This window comes from Neopelma chrysocephalum, unplaced genomic scaffold (assembly GCF_003984885.1).
Source record: "Neopelma chrysocephalum unplaced genomic scaffold, ASM398488v2 Primary Assembly neopelma1_97390, whole genome shotgun sequence".
Classification (NCBI taxonomy): domain Eukaryota; kingdom Metazoa; phylum Chordata; class Aves; order Passeriformes; family Pipridae; genus Neopelma; species Neopelma chrysocephalum.
The window spans coordinates 4,448,023-4,463,607 of NW_020926031.1; the positions used below are offsets into that span (position 1 = coordinate 4,448,023).

The 15,585-nt window shown below is 36.2% G+C and overlaps 1 protein-coding gene across 1 annotated transcript in view; it reads right to left on the minus strand.

The window, feature by feature from the left end:
- Positions 1-210: 210 nt before the first annotated feature.
- Positions 211-15,585, minus strand: part of TNKS2 (tankyrase 2) — a 31,084-nt gene continuing 15,709 nt past the window's right edge. Inside the window, exons 14-27 of the mRNA XM_027672143.1 lie at positions 14,586-14,731; positions 13,999-14,164; positions 13,483-13,702; positions 12,966-13,075; positions 12,082-12,270; positions 11,069-11,321; positions 10,342-10,424; positions 9,774-9,894; positions 7,145-7,242; positions 6,440-6,514; positions 5,336-5,441; positions 4,536-4,722; positions 3,866-4,022; positions 211-3,597 (exon numbers count right to left, since the gene is read on the minus strand). Coding sequence (XP_027527944.1) covers positions 3,535-3,597; positions 3,866-4,022; positions 4,536-4,722; positions 5,336-5,441; positions 6,440-6,514; positions 7,145-7,242; positions 9,774-9,894; positions 10,342-10,424; positions 11,069-11,321; positions 12,082-12,270; positions 12,966-13,075; positions 13,483-13,702; positions 13,999-14,164; positions 14,586-14,731 — 1,974 coding nt within the window. The 3' untranslated portion in view covers positions 211-3,534. The remainder of the gene's footprint in view (positions 3,598-3,865; positions 4,023-4,535; positions 4,723-5,335; positions 5,442-6,439; positions 6,515-7,144; positions 7,243-9,773; positions 9,895-10,341; positions 10,425-11,068; positions 11,322-12,081; positions 12,271-12,965; positions 13,076-13,482; positions 13,703-13,998; positions 14,165-14,585; positions 14,732-15,585) is intronic.

Genomic DNA, 15,585 nt, shown 5'->3' on the forward strand with positions numbered 1-15,585 from the left:
CCCTCAACTTCGGCATTTCCCTTGCTGACACCACCTCCACCTCCTACTGCAACTTCCGTGGGTGCAGGAAAAGCACAGCTCCTAGAACCACCGAGCAGCAGACCTCAGTCAGTCTCACTGCCAGGTCATTGAAGGCAAGAAAGCAGGCTTTGCTGCACTGCTGCTTTACATGAATACCAGACAAGCCTTTATACCGTTGTTTTTTTTTTAAACTGGGAGGCAGAAGGCAACTCACCCCTGGGTTCTGTTGTTTACAGCAAAAGAGCGAATCTGTTTTATTATGTTAAGTTCAGGATGGGCAGAAGGGGAAATGGCTCCTAGGCTGCAGCACCCTCACTGACAATGATGGTCTGCTCGAAAAGTCACTTTTAAACTTTTTCTCAGCTCCTTGATGAATAAAGTGAGGGAGTGAGCAAGTGCGCGTGTGTACTCATAGCTACACACATGCATGGTTAGCGAGCAAGTTCAGTGCAACTCCTTTATAAACAGTCCTTTGCACTCAAAATTACTGCCAATATACCTCTTAAACGTGCGCTGTATGGATAATCTTAACTCTTCCAATTATATATAATAGAAGAGTCTGGCAAAACCATTTTTTGATTTCTAAGAACTAAGGTCTAAGATATGAGCAAATTTTTTAAGAAAAAGACCTAATATTTTCAATTTGCTTAGTTGCACCACTTGTTTTTATAGTGATTACTTAATTAAAAAAAACCCCACACTAATGCATAATGGAAAGTTAATTTTTTGCAACCTAGATAGGTGGAATTTTCAGGAGCAATTTTATTAGAAGTTGTGATCCTAAGATACTTTAAAGATTTTCATTACCCTTGATCTTACCAAACATTTGCTTTCCTGCCCTCTAGTGCTCATGTCTGTTTCAGTCTTCTACACAAGCCTGGTTTTGGAAACCTATCCTATAAATGGTCCTACCAAAATAAAATTATTTACTTATTGCAATACTACCAGGGATCTAAGTGGTTACTTTTGTTACTCCTGTGCCATACTGCTACCTATGCAGTTATCTGAAAGGTAAGACTTTTTAGGTTACTTTTCATTTTATAAACCCAATGTAAGCGAGTTTTCTTTTTCAGTTTTGGACCATACATGTTTTAAGTGCACAAATTGAACCTTACCTTTGGATTTATTATTAAAACATTTTCACTGCTAGCTAAAGCTGTTAGTTAGCCATGTATCAAACTACATGTTTCCACGGTATTTACAGATTTTCATCCACATTAAAAGCTTTTCTATTTAATGTAGTTAATTTCGCCTCCGGTGATGTAGTTTGTTATAGTATTGTGCATGCTTACATTTAAAACAATTGGTTAACACACTACATCTGTAATTACTCCCATGCTACCAGAAAACCAGTGAATTAAATTTATTTAGTGTTATGGATATGGAATGTCATACAGTACATGTAAAGACACTTCAAGATGAGTAAAGCAGAACTAATCGCACAAGGGATTAAAGGTTCACCTCAATAGTCAGTATTATCAAATCATTACAGCTTCCATCTTCAGAGTGCAAGGTATGTCATGCAAAAAAAAAACCAGCTCAAAAATCCCCAGACAAAACCAACATTGTGGTACCACTTAAAATGCTATCATACCACAACATTTTACAAGACATTAGGTGATCGTTCATACAGAATGAAGCATTTTAGCAATAACAAAAAAGTTTTTAACAGAAGTAACAGATTTTGCAGGAACACCAATTCCAGCATTACTATACCTAAGGAACAGGCAACATGCTGGGAGAAAGTACCTAAAAATCAAAGCCTTTTGTATTCATAGCCAATATTACTTTCTGCAAGAATTCTGCAATCTTATTATTCAGTTTCCTCACATAACTGGGTAAGGTTCAATACATTTTTACATAGAGCATAATCACATCACCACCACATCAGCAAGAGGATTTCATTATCTTGACCAGTTACTACATTTAAAACCATGGTATGATAACATGCCCTGCAAACAAATTGTCTTCTGGGACAGTGTTCTGTATGTAGAAATATTAAACAACTAAAATATACTCCTACCCACTTTAACCCCAAGTAAACTATAATTTGTATTTACACATTTTTGAAATATGTAGGTAAAAACTGCAGATGGAAGAGAAGCAGAATACAGAGGAGAGCTGTGATAGTGCTGACAGAACTGATGGGTGCATTCAGTAACCCTGAATGAGACTTGGACAGGGGGTTGTACCTTTTGCACTCTTCCTCTGTCACAGAGGTCTTACCAGGGCTACCAAAGGCAGCTGCTGCTGTGGAAGAGCTGCTCATCCCACTCACCCACTCTCGCCCTGCTGGCCGAGCTGGGAGCAGAACCACACCCCCCAAACAGCCCCACTCAGCTGAAAGCAGATAAAAACACCCCTACACACCTGCCCCAACTACAGCCTGAATGTTAACATGGAAGAGACACAGGAGATGACAGGATGGCTTTTAACATTTCTGCCTTGCAATACTCATATTCTCAGGGCACCAACAGGTAGATTAATCTACCAAATAAGCATACAAAATAGGCCAAGTTGTTTGTCCTCATATTAGGAATAAAACATTTAACTTCCTGGCTTAAATGTAAGCAAGAGAAACTCAAGAAAGAACTCCTTGAGGTTAATTTTCCATCTACATTCAAAGGAAATAATTTACTAAAACTGTAACTTGCAAGGTCTCCTAGCCTTGAAGTGAGGATACGGGCTAACTATGCCTATAGTTAAATAAAAAACTTCAAAAGACATTTTACAGGAATAAAATATGCAACTCTAGGAAGTAGGTGGAAAACCACTTTAGTATTCATCTGGAACATTCTATTTTCATAGCCCATCACTCTCAGGAATGTATATTTCATAAATAAAACTACAGAACAAAAATTTGTGTATTCAATCTAAAGCTGGATATTTCTAAACCTCTTCAGATAAAATTTGCTTTTTCCCCTCACAATTAAGTGATAAAACCTGAAAAAAATTGGCTTCTCAAATCTACCTTGCACGAGAAAAAACAGATGAACAAACCAACATCTGGAAAGAACATTTTGTACAAGATTGCAGTTCTAAAACATGTATATTACAAAGCAATGTAAATAAATACCAGGCTAGTACAAAAGCTCTTATTTACAGTTTTACAAATGAAAACGTTTTCAGTGTAAATGCAGTGTTTTAAAGAACGCAATATTAGTAAAATGAGTTCCTGTATAGAGCATTACAATTTCTGCTAAATTTGAATGCAGTATTGTATAAAACCATTGTTTCAAGATAATTTTGTTTATAATTTAGTACAGCCAAACCCCAGTTTATGCCTGGAATGGTATCTGTTAAAGTGCTGAAAAAGAGGACATTTCTGAAATTTTAGAAAAACATACTGTACATTATTAAAGCTTTATCAAGTCAAAACTGGTATATTTTGTTCACATTTGCTACCACACCACCTGTGAATGAAAGTTTTTCAACAAAAACTTGTAATTAACAGGAAGCAGCCATTGGTATCTTCTCATCCAAAGTCTGACGGTTTCCCACAAATAACTTGTCTTAAGCTTCAGTGGTGGCTTCAGGTTTCATGATCTGGTAAGTAATCAAGTATTCTGGATAAGCCTGAAAGAGTGACACACGCATCTTTTATTACGATTTCATTCTCTGGATAAGTTCAGAATGTTTGTTAGAGAGGAGAAAAAACTATTAATGCCAAAATAAATATGGCAAAATGTCAAAGGTAAAATCGCTGGAGCATTCAGGAAACACGTATCCTTTCACCTGCAACCACAGCTGGAGTTTGTTTAAAGACAAAAGCAAGTCCTAGCACCTCAAATATAAGAAAATGCATTACATGCCTTTGGGAGAAAAAAAAGTCTGAAAAGTTTACCTGCTCTCCTCTGTAAATGACGTATTCTGCCAATGCCAATCCATTTACACTGGGTCGCCCAGTAACTGAGTGATGTCCTGGGGGAGAATGAGCCATTTTCATAGCACTGAACTGCAGGAAAGACTTGCCCAATGTTACGCGACAAAAGAGCAACTGCCTGTGTTAAAAGGGAAAAAGGACCATGAACACTCAATGCTTATGAATGATTATTCATCTTTGTAATTTGCAACTTTTACATGACGAGAACAGTGGAACTTTGAAGCCACTTCAGTCAGTCTTTGTAGTTCACAAAATCCTGAAGTTCAGTTTTAAAGAACAAAAGTGATGCTTCCTTTGGAAAGCTCTTTAGCCCAAGGAAAGTGTTGGTAATAACACTGAAAAATGTTTATTCTAATTATTGGAAACAGCATGCTTAACGAGGTACTCTGAGATTGTCACTACATTTTCTTTAAATTTTCTAAATTTATTCAGTTATTTTGTTTGTTTTTAAAACAGAAGTTTTCTAACCCCTCTCCCATCACTCATACTGACAATCTAATTCAAGAGTGTTCTAAAGCCAGATTTTTATCTAACAGCCAAAACAACATCAAGGTCAAGTGCAAACTCTGCTGCATTGATAGTCTAGAACACAATATACAAAAGCAAAATCCCGTTCTTTTGAAGGACTTACCTGTGGCAAACATAACAAGATCTATCTTTGTGAATTGGACATCCAGTGCCACCTCCAATTCCATACACATATTGATTGCTTTTGGAAGAATTTTCAGCAAAATAAATCCCAGCTCCAAACATACCCCCTATGTAGGCATGTCTCTCATCAAAGCCTTTGTGAATGATTGCATTCACAAATGGGGAGCCTAAGAGAAAGGAGGTAAAATATTGAAAATACAGTATACAGATTTTTGTATGTGTCCCAATTCAATCATCCCTTCCCATTATGTTGGGAACTACATGGCCCTCATTATGAGTACATACCGTGAACTTGTTTAATTTGCTCATTGGGACAAACAATGCATTTGTGCACAGAAAAGCTTTCAATTGGCTTTCATTTGCTAATGATAAGCTACCTTTTCTGGAATGATGAACAAAACTAACTTATTAAATTATAAACCCAAGAAAACAAAAAAAATCCCAACCCAAAACAACCCATAGCAGAAAAAAATTTGACCTTTTATAATTTTGGTCATACAGCCAATAAAACAGACTTGAGGAGGCACACTACTTAATCTTCATTCATAACTGCTAAAATGTTTTCACTTAGATCTTTGAAGTCTCCTTCAGGGAGAGACAAGGAGATGCAAATTTCAGAAGAAAGATACAGTGCCTTATATCATCACATTGTGACATATACAAACACTTGTTTATAAAAACTGAAATAAAACGTAGAACCTATTTCCGTTGAGGAATTTACTTTGAGACAGTAGAAACCCTCCAACTAATTGTTGATTAAGGTGAATTTCAAAATCTCACCATGAAACAACATCCTTTCATTAGCATGGTTATGATTCTCTTCAGAGACCTCTTTCCTCCTGTGAGTATATCTTTCCCATAGTTTTTTGTTGCACACTTTCTGAATCTGAAACAGTCAAAACGTAAAAGTTCCATCTTGAAACTGAAAAGTTCTGTTCATTTTACTAGAGAGATGTATAACCTATAGCCACTATACTACAGTACACTTTTACATTGCCACTTAAACAAGAATACCTTCCTTGGAATTCAATGAAACACAAATTCTCTAACTTATCCTGCACAAGTTGATTGTTGTAGCATGACAAGTAAAACATAACTATATACTTAATTAAGAACCAATTCATTTTAAAGAGCTCTTGAGTAATACTTCATAATTTAAATTTAGCAGGCTTAGTCACAATTCTACTTGATGCCAAATCACTAGTAAAATGATCAACTAGTAAATTAAGAAATGCCTTCCACGAAAACTTCTGGAACACTTTTAAAAGAAAATAAATTATGTACGCCTTGCACAGGTATGCTGGACATTGCAAAGCTTTATATATGTGGATATAGCACAGCAATTCTATTGGGCAAACTGTAACATCAGTTCAGAATAAAACTTAGTAGTACTTACTTGCAAATAAAAATCTTAATAATATTAATGAAAATTACCACTTCTTCGGGGGAAAGTATATAAATACAAACCAAATGTTTTACACTTGTTTGATGTTAAATCAAGCCAAAATAAGTACCCTTGGTTCCATATTTCAAGAGTTTTGCTTTCACTTCTTGCTGTTTTTTCCCCTCTTGCCATTCTCCTTCAAGAGAAACCTTCTTTTGTTTCCTATAGAACTTCTGTCTTTTTCTTCAAACATTCTGCAGTTTTCTGCAAGGTCTTTTATGTCAATTTCTCATAAAATTTCTTCCTATTAACCCCTAAGTAGCTTTTCCATATAAGCTTACTCTGAATTTCCCTGGAAGATGATCTTCATCCTATGCATGTCTCAGAAGGACACACGCATCTTGTCACATAACGGAACTCCAACAAATGTAGAACATTTTATGGACTTTCAGCCAAAACTCTAAAGGTGTAACCATTGACCATAAAAATGCAACAGGTACCTTTAAGATGTTGTATCTATTGAAGACTCCACCAGCATGCCCTCCATCTCTGTGCTCCCGGACAGTGCTCTGCATCTAAGATTGAGAATTTGAGGAGGATCATATTGGCTCAGAACACATTCAACACACATTTCCTTTACACAAGTCAAATAATCAAAATAACTAATTTTTAATTATGTATTAAAACAATGAAAAAATCGTAAAAGGAAATTTTTAGGAAATGACTGTATGTTAAATAATGCCAGATTTTGTGGATGCACATGAACAGGTTTTATGATTTTAAAAAAACCCGTGTATTTGGACTAGTCTGTGGTCTACTTTTCAAATTGGAGAAGATTGTCACTAATCTATTTAGAATTCTGTTTCTCTGGAATTTTATCTTGTGTGATTATGACACTTCGAAAGGAAGTGATTTAAAACTATGTATAACAGGCAATCAATTGGTAGCATAGAATTTACATGATATATGAAAGCTTTTCTATATAGTAGAGGTTTTAAAAATACTAAAAGCAGTAATAATATAAATAAGAAAAAATTATAGACATCACGAGCACAGATCATAAGTGGTGCAAAGTTGAAAATTTTAAGTATGCTTATGCAAGTTTTTCTTAGCCTTAGTGATATTTATTGCATTGTTAAATTGTCTAGCAATACCTCTTCAATAGCAACAACAAAAATACTGAGAGACTACAAAGAATGCCATACCTCTTCTTCTACTGACTGAAATTCCTTATCTTCGGTGGAAAGGTCAATGAGAATAGTTCCACTACCAGAAGTATTTAGAGTCAGGTATGGGTTAAGTCCTGTGAATGTAATAAAACACAACAATAGTTTCAGAAACTGCTTTAAGACTGCTGATCTTTAACGTTTAGCAAGACTTTTCTTTTTCAAGGGACCATTTTCTCAAAACTCATTTTACCAGACGAAGACCTTAGCTGCTAAGGAAGGCAGAGATTACAAATTACTTTAATTGCCTTCTACTGGCCACAGACATTTTTGTGCATGTCTAAGTGTGATCCCTCAAATTATTTCATTACTTTCAAACCTTTTCAGCATCTCTGTAACCTCTACCCATACATTTACCATGCATACATACACCATAAATGTCATGAGAAGCACAGCAGCTAGATCTGGATGCAGATAACTGCAATCATTTTCATTGATCTGTGCACACTGATCAGTCCTTCTCTCAGCAAGAATCATCATTTCAGACACACTAACCCATTTGTGTGTGCTTAGCTCAGTATGATAATATACATGACAGGGAAACTACATGTAAGTAGTTGCTTACTTCAGAGTTCAACTCTAGGCAATGAAACAGTGAGCAACCTGTCCCTGTACAGAGTCCATGACTACTGATGGCAATGGCATCATGAACAGGAGAAGTGACTTCAAGTGCTAATTTGGTAGGAATATTTTTCCCATGGATCATGCAGAAAGAACTGACAAAAGAACTAAGACAGTCTGTGAGGCCAAAAGGCTTGAGCCTGATATAGAAAGCTTAAAAGATATTGGATGTTTAAAGGAAACTTCTTTATCATTCTAAATACGCAAAAACAATTTGGAATTTTACACAGAATCCCATGTCAATTTGCATACAGACTGCAATAACAACTGGCAAGTAATAGATATAGAATATATAGAATATTCATATTCATATAGAATATGAAGACAGCATGTCTCAAGTGTCTTTTCTGGCCATGGCCTTCACAGACAACCAGCAGGTGACCAGAGTTAGACACTGGCTCTGTCATGATCTCTTCAGAAAGGAATTACGTGGGGAAACTGGAAATTACAGATTTATCCACAGTCAGGAACCCATGTTAACAGTGTGTAACTGGAACAGTGTTCAGGAACAACAAACTGGCAAGAATCAAAATAAAGCTCTTCCACAAAAGCCCTACTAACCTCAAAACAATGGTTATACTGTGTTCAGGAAGAGATGCCAAAATACCAATGAAAGCAACTTGAGCGCAAGAGTCCAAGGACAAGATATAGAGAATTGGCAACAATCCACCCCACCCAAAAAACATACCCTAGAAAAAGATCAAGAGCTGTTGAAATATTGTTTAAGTATTTAAGTCTGTGGTTATCGTTACAGATAAAAATGGCAGGCCTTTTATGGCAAGGTAGGGAGAGTCCAGAAAGAATGACAGTGGGACTGGCGATGGATTTAGATGTTTAACGTTCTGTCTATATACAGACATACTGAAACGTACAAATACGCATACGTTCAAAAATACACCAGGCCTACTTGGAAGGCAAAGTATATGGTTAGTGGCTGTGTAAACTTTGAATTCAAAGAGGACATGAGGCCTAAATGATACCTTAACACTAACTTCTATACAAATTATTCAATAAATCTGTCTAAAAAGACCTGAAAATTTAGAGAAAATTATGAAGATTAAGATTCACTTAAATACTTCATTATTAGGAAAATAATTATCTTAAGGGTTTGTTAATACTGTTGTAAGAACAAAACGTAATTTAGAGCTTGGATAGTGACTCATTGCTATGGAGTGCAAAATTTAGAATGAGAATTCACCGATGGTGAATCAAGAGGGGAAAAAATCCTACTAATTCTAATGAATTTATTTCATTTCTATGAGACACAGCAAAACAACAGTAAGTGATGTTTCAGCGAGACAAAGAGGAAAAAAAAGATTTGGAGGGGGTTTTTGCCTTTTATGCAGCCATAATTAAATGAAGCACACTGAATTACAATGAATTCAGGATTCCCAGGATTGTGCTGGTATCAATAACGCTGCACAAATAAAGAGGCTTTAGCAAGAACTTCAATATAAGCTAAAGTTGTTAAACAAAGCAATTATGTTAATTTTGATTCACTGAAAGCACACGAACTCTATTTTTAAAGAAAAGTATAAATAAGAATTTCAGCTGAATTTCTCAGTGAGAAAAGACAGTATTCTATGGCAGGACCCAATGGAACAGTACATAACAGGCCTGAACTCAACACAGAGGATACGCTCTGCTCTTCAGAGTGGTTTGAAGAAGATAAATACTTTCTACCTCAAAGAGCTTATGAGCATTTTGCACTAGATCAACACTTTATCTAACTAAACACAAGACAGTGACCACAGAGAAAAAAATATATCAGAGAACCAAAAGGTAAGATTCACAGTAATTCACAACATAAATAAAAGTGCTCATGTTTCAAGTCAAAAGACATTCTTATTGTTTGAAGTGCCATTTTCTAGGACAAGTTTTATTATCAATTCTTTTTAATGAGATACAATTTGGAATAACATCAATCATTTATAAAAACTGATTATACAAAGGCAGTATTACGTGATAATTGAAAATGAGTATATACCTTGTTGTCCAGAAATAAGTCTTTCAACTCCCTTGATGATTTTATGCCTATGGCCATATGCATTAATTCCAATTTCCTTCAATTCTTTGTGTCCCATTTCAACCAATACGTCCAATGTTATCTATAATGAAAGCAACACCATTTTTTGGTACTAGAACAACTGCCAATGACAGTGAAAATATACCTCACAATAGCTGAGAGAAGAAGCAAGCGTGAAAAGAACATGAACATAGAGACTTTAGTGTATTATTCTCATATTTCACTTTTACTCAACTGTTTTCTCCAATCCTTTTGTCTTTAAATCAATATAATACAAACTACTACTGTGTAACCAGTATTGCTTGCAAGGATCATGTTTCTGATTGAGAAATACTCTTCTAGATGTATTCAAGCCGACACAAACAAAAACTGAAATTACTAATCAACAGTGACTAATTACTCACACTACCATTTATACCGCTGAAAGGAAACATTGCTACACTGTTAAACTGATATGAACATTATTGTCCCCAGCTTTATTCCCTTGCTTTCTAGGGTTGAGTATCTGGAAATGAATGCAGCCACTTACCTGTTCTCTCTCAAATATGTCAATTAGATGTTCAAGGCCAAGGTTCCGCACAAACTGATTAATGCTAAAATCTACACCTGCAACTGTGCAAGAAGAAAAACTCACAATGAACATTCATACCTGTACTGTAATATAAAGTATACACATCTCACCCTGCCAGTGGCAACAATAAGAGAGACAGAAGTTCCTGGTCTTTTTCAGATGGAGATTAAATACGTCACCAACCAGTAGCAACTATTACTTAGTCTACGCTAGTTCTTTAAGATTTCTACCTCACTAGGAGTAGTCTTTGAGCTTCCACAAAACAAGCCACTAATTAGCTACCAGAAATGCAAGTTCAAACAGAAAATATATTGAGAACTAAAATGTCATAGAAGTAATCTTTTAAGATACCTCATCAAGAATAGCTTCTTAGAAACTAGATAAAGTTTGTAGTAAAATACTGCTTGGTATGGAGCCCAATTTCATTTGACTTCACTTTTAAAATACAACTCACCATTTTGTTTCTGTACAGCAAAGGTTTAGAGTTTAAAGGTTCTGTAAGGGGAAAGTAGTAAAATCTTATACTACAAGACTTTTAGACTTCTGTTCTTCATTAATGGTATCATAAGGAACAGAAATACTTGCATACACCATAACAATTGTATGCACGTATGGGAAACTTCACACTTTTGTAGCCTTTTTACCACACATTAAGAAATGTTACTCACTCCTGAGAAAGCCTCACCTTCTTTTTTCTCCAGAACAGTAGCTCCCTCTGCACAGTTTGTACCAACAACAGAGGGAAGCTCAGAAAAGCTACCAGACAAGTTGTCAAGACTACTTGCAGCAGACAGACTGGATGGACTGGATGGAACAGAAGACAGGGAATCAGCTGCAGAACCTGTAGTCTGAGACACACTTATGACCTGAGGTTTGTAGCAAGTCGGTAAGGCAGAAGGAGGCATTGCCGCTGTCAATAACGCACTGACATCATCTGCCTGAAGAGTGAAAAACCAGCTCATTAAAACAGAGGAACACTTTTGCACCATGTTTTCTCCTAGAATGCACTATCATTATTTCAGACTTCTTAAGTATACTACAAAATAAATAAATGTATATTGGGAAAATAGGCATTTTACAGTGCAGTTTACAAATGGCCTGTTGTGCCCACAGCATACGTGAAGCTGTAAAATAATAAAAGCTGTAAAATAAAAGCTGTAATAAGGTAAGAGGTAAAAACTTTAGGAACAGTTAAACAGAATTAATTTTCCAGGAAAAATGAATAGAAGCTTCTACTGGCAACAGAACTTATGAAGCAAAACAGTTACTCTGAGTGTAGCTTTGGACTGCATTATAATACTGAGGAAAAACATGCCCAAAATCTTAACAGCCAAATACTTTCTTAAATTTATGTTGCTACAAAGTTTGCTTACATTTTATTACCACAATTTTTGTACTAGTCAAACTACAAGCACTGAATTAAAAGCATCAAAGTATAACCACAAATTCATTTTTGTTGTTTTGGGTTTATTCCCCCAAATCTATATTAAGATGTCTGAAGCAAGAATATCTTTAAAGCACGTTTATAAGGGCTCTGCTGACTTTCCTTACCAGACACAAACAAACACCAGGGAAACCAGAGTATTTTAAATTCTGCAGAGGTTGCTGTATTACCCTTCTGTTCAAGGATAGTTTTTAGATGAGCTGTCACAAATAGCAGATAAGTACAGATTTCCCAAGATGAGCCCCATCACTTACAGTGACCAGGTCCAATGGCGTTTGTCCTTCTTGGTTTTTCAGAGTGGGATCAGCCCCATGTGCCAGTAACAAGGCACAAAGCTGAGTCCTTCCTTTCTGGGCTGCTTCATGGAGAGGTGTGAAAGCCCATTTGTCCGTAGCATTCACACATGCATTATACTTTATAAGTAAAGCTGCTACGTCAACATGCTGAAAAAATAAAAACACCTGTTAAATTCCAAGGGACCACAGTGCATTAAAGTAACTCAGAACTATTACTGACACTTCTCTGTAATCAGAGCTATTCTGATTTTTCGTAGAATACATTTAATTATGATTTAAAAAAGTATTAAAACAAGGCGTTTCCTTCCTCACTTATAACATACCAGTAAAAAGTTTTGTTCTCTTGTGAAAAAAAAGACAGAGTAAAACAGAATCCCAAATCAAGGGGAGTCTGAAGGAAAAAAAGCCTGATTTTAAACTTCCAGTTTGGAAAATATTCCAACTGTTTTGGTTAAAGACTTGATTAAAGCACAAAGATTCAACTTCAAAAAAAACAACTGCTGTCTCAACAGCAGCCATAAAAGTGAAAGTGAGATCTTGCTGATAAAATTCAAGTGGCACAGGTAAGGAAAGGCATTTTATGGAACACCTTTTAAACTGCTGGTTTTCTAGGTATTCATGGTCAGAGCACTCAATTCGGTAAACTGCATTCATGATTTTACAAATTTCTAAGTCTTCACCTATGAGCTATGATTGAATTATTCAGTTTGTGTTTTACAATTAAGGTTACATTATAACTCAGTAGCAAAAGCATTCTACAAAGTATTGGCTCACAATGCTGTCAGTGAAATGTATCACTTTTTTTTTAATAAATAAAATCTAAGAAAGTTTGAGATATTTACCCCATAGGATGCTGCATTATGCAGAGGAATCAAACCTCCTTTATCCTGTGCATTCACATCTGCTCCATGCTGTAACAGGTACTCTGCAACCTCCAAATTGTTGTAACCAGCTGGAAGGTTGCAGAAGAACAGAATAAATAGATTAAAAAAACACTCCCAACAGGCCATAGAGAAGTACTAACTCACTTAAATTACTTGAAAGTTAGTTAATATGTCAATCCCAGTGAAGACAGTATATTACTCATTGGTGAGGACTCTTAACCCTAATTAAGAGTATTTGGTTTTAAAACCCGTCAATAAACAATAAAGGATCCTTTTCGGCTAGACAAAACAGGAAATTAAAGTAAGTAAACGGTTAGAAGAGCAATGTAAGATTAATATGCCTGAAATACTAATTTTTTTAAAGAGAAAATACTGAATCCTCTAGCTTTGAGGCTACATTTTAAACTTGCTCAGACATAGAAAATTTAGCCACAGTAATCAGTAACTGATCAAACTAGCTAATTATAACACTGACCTGCTAAATGTAGTGGTGTTGAATGTCGTCCTTGCGTGTCCCGGCAGTTGACATTGTCAGGTGAACACAGCTTTTTTACTCGGGCCAAACAACCTTTCTTTGCAGCATCTAGTAGAGCTGCATCTCCTCTAAGTAGGTCTTGAATATCAGTATCACCATCTTTAACAAGGTCTAGAGGAGTATTTCCATCTCTGTTTTTCTTCGTAGGGTCAGCTCCATGCTGTGCACATCAAAAACAGGTGGGAAATATGTCAGTAGAATAAACACATGCTGCATTTTAAGCATCTTCCAGCTTACTGAGCAAATATTCGGACATATGCTGGAATCCTTCAAAGAACCTTCTATTTACTGTGTGAGAAAGGACAATATAGGTGCTAATAGTATCCCTTTTACTAAAAACACTGAGCTATAATCATTTAGAAACCACAAAGCACAAATCATTTCTCAAAGAAGTTCATTTACATTTCAGAGTGAACAAGAAAGAAAAGAAAGCAACCTTTCTCCAGCATGTTATACCTGTAACAGGAGTTTGCAAATCTCATATTTTCCTTTTGCTGCAGCTTCATGCAAGGGAGTGAATTTCCACAAGTCAGCTACATTGACAACTGCACCATGTTTAACCAGCAGTTCTGCAACTTCATAGTGACCATATGAGCAAGCATTATGTAATGGGACAAGTCCTCTGGAAACAATTAAAAGAAAAGAAAAATTCTCTTTAAAAATAGGATATTTTTTTACCAAGTGATATAAACTTAAAAACACAGCGCACCTTCAACAATGAAACTATAATAAAAACTTCATTTCCCCCCTCCATAGTCTAATACAGTAGGAGTACCTATTGCCAAAGCAGTAAAAATACAATCAGCAGCAGCACTGAAGAGCAGCAAAAAGACAGGGCCAGAAAAATCCTTGACGCTCTAGTCTTAAGTACTGCAAAATGCTTTTGGATATTATGAACATCATCATTCTAACAGAAGTTTCCATGAAAATAAAAAAATAAAATGTCTGAAGAAAGACGGGATGCTTATCAGCTCTCAATATTCAAAAGCTGACAGATATTACTAACTACAATTGCCAAGAAAAATACACATTTGAGCACTTACCCCTTATCTTTTGCATGCACATCAGCTCCATGCTGAAGAAGATACTCCACAACAGATACTCTGTTATATCCAGCTGCAAAATGAAGTGGTGTAGACTGACGTCCCTCAATATCTCTGCAGTTCACACTCTGAACAGTACATAGCTTCTGTGAATTTCCCAAAACAAAACATATGTCACTAATTATGTAGCCTTGGCACTTTTAATTTAGTCATAGAATGCTGCTATATACATCTAATTTTGATTAACTGTTTTTATTAAACAGAAAATTTTAAATTTATTTTTACGTGGTCTTTTCATAGATTGTGTCCTAAGAAAAAAATCCACCTGCTCCCAAATCCACACCTGTGACTTGTTCATATAAGGCAAACATCTGGAGGTGGTGAATATTATAGTATGTCATCTGTAATAATTGTGCAATATAAAGGTCTTAGGGCAGGGATCACAACTCTCAAGCAGTCAGCGAAGGGCTGTTTGATTGCCTGCTTTAAGAAATTATAGACTGAGATTTAATTCTGTGCTAGTTTTGGCTGGGGTGGAGTAAATTTTTTTCACAGTGGCTGCTTTGGGGCTGTTTTGGATTTGTGCTGAACACGGGGTTGATAATATAGAGATGTTGTTATTGCTGAGCAGGCCTTGCACAGAGCCAAGGCCTTTCTGTGCTGCCAGATTGGTGAGGAGCCTGGGGGTGCACGGGAGGTTGGACGGAGACACAGGTGGGACAAGTGACCCAAACTGACCAAAGGGATATTCCAGACCATATGGCATCACGCTCAGTAGCGGAATGAGGAGGAAGGGGGGACGTTTGGAGTGATAGTGTTTGTGTTCCCAGTATCGGGCTCTGCTCTCCTGGAGATGGCTGAAGACCCGCCTGCCCATGGAAAGCAGAGAATTAATTCCTTTGCTTGTGTGTGCAGCTTTTGCTTTCCCTATTAAACTGTCTTTATCTCAACCCACAAGTTTTCCAGCTTTTGCCCTTCCAATTATCTCCCCGATCCCACA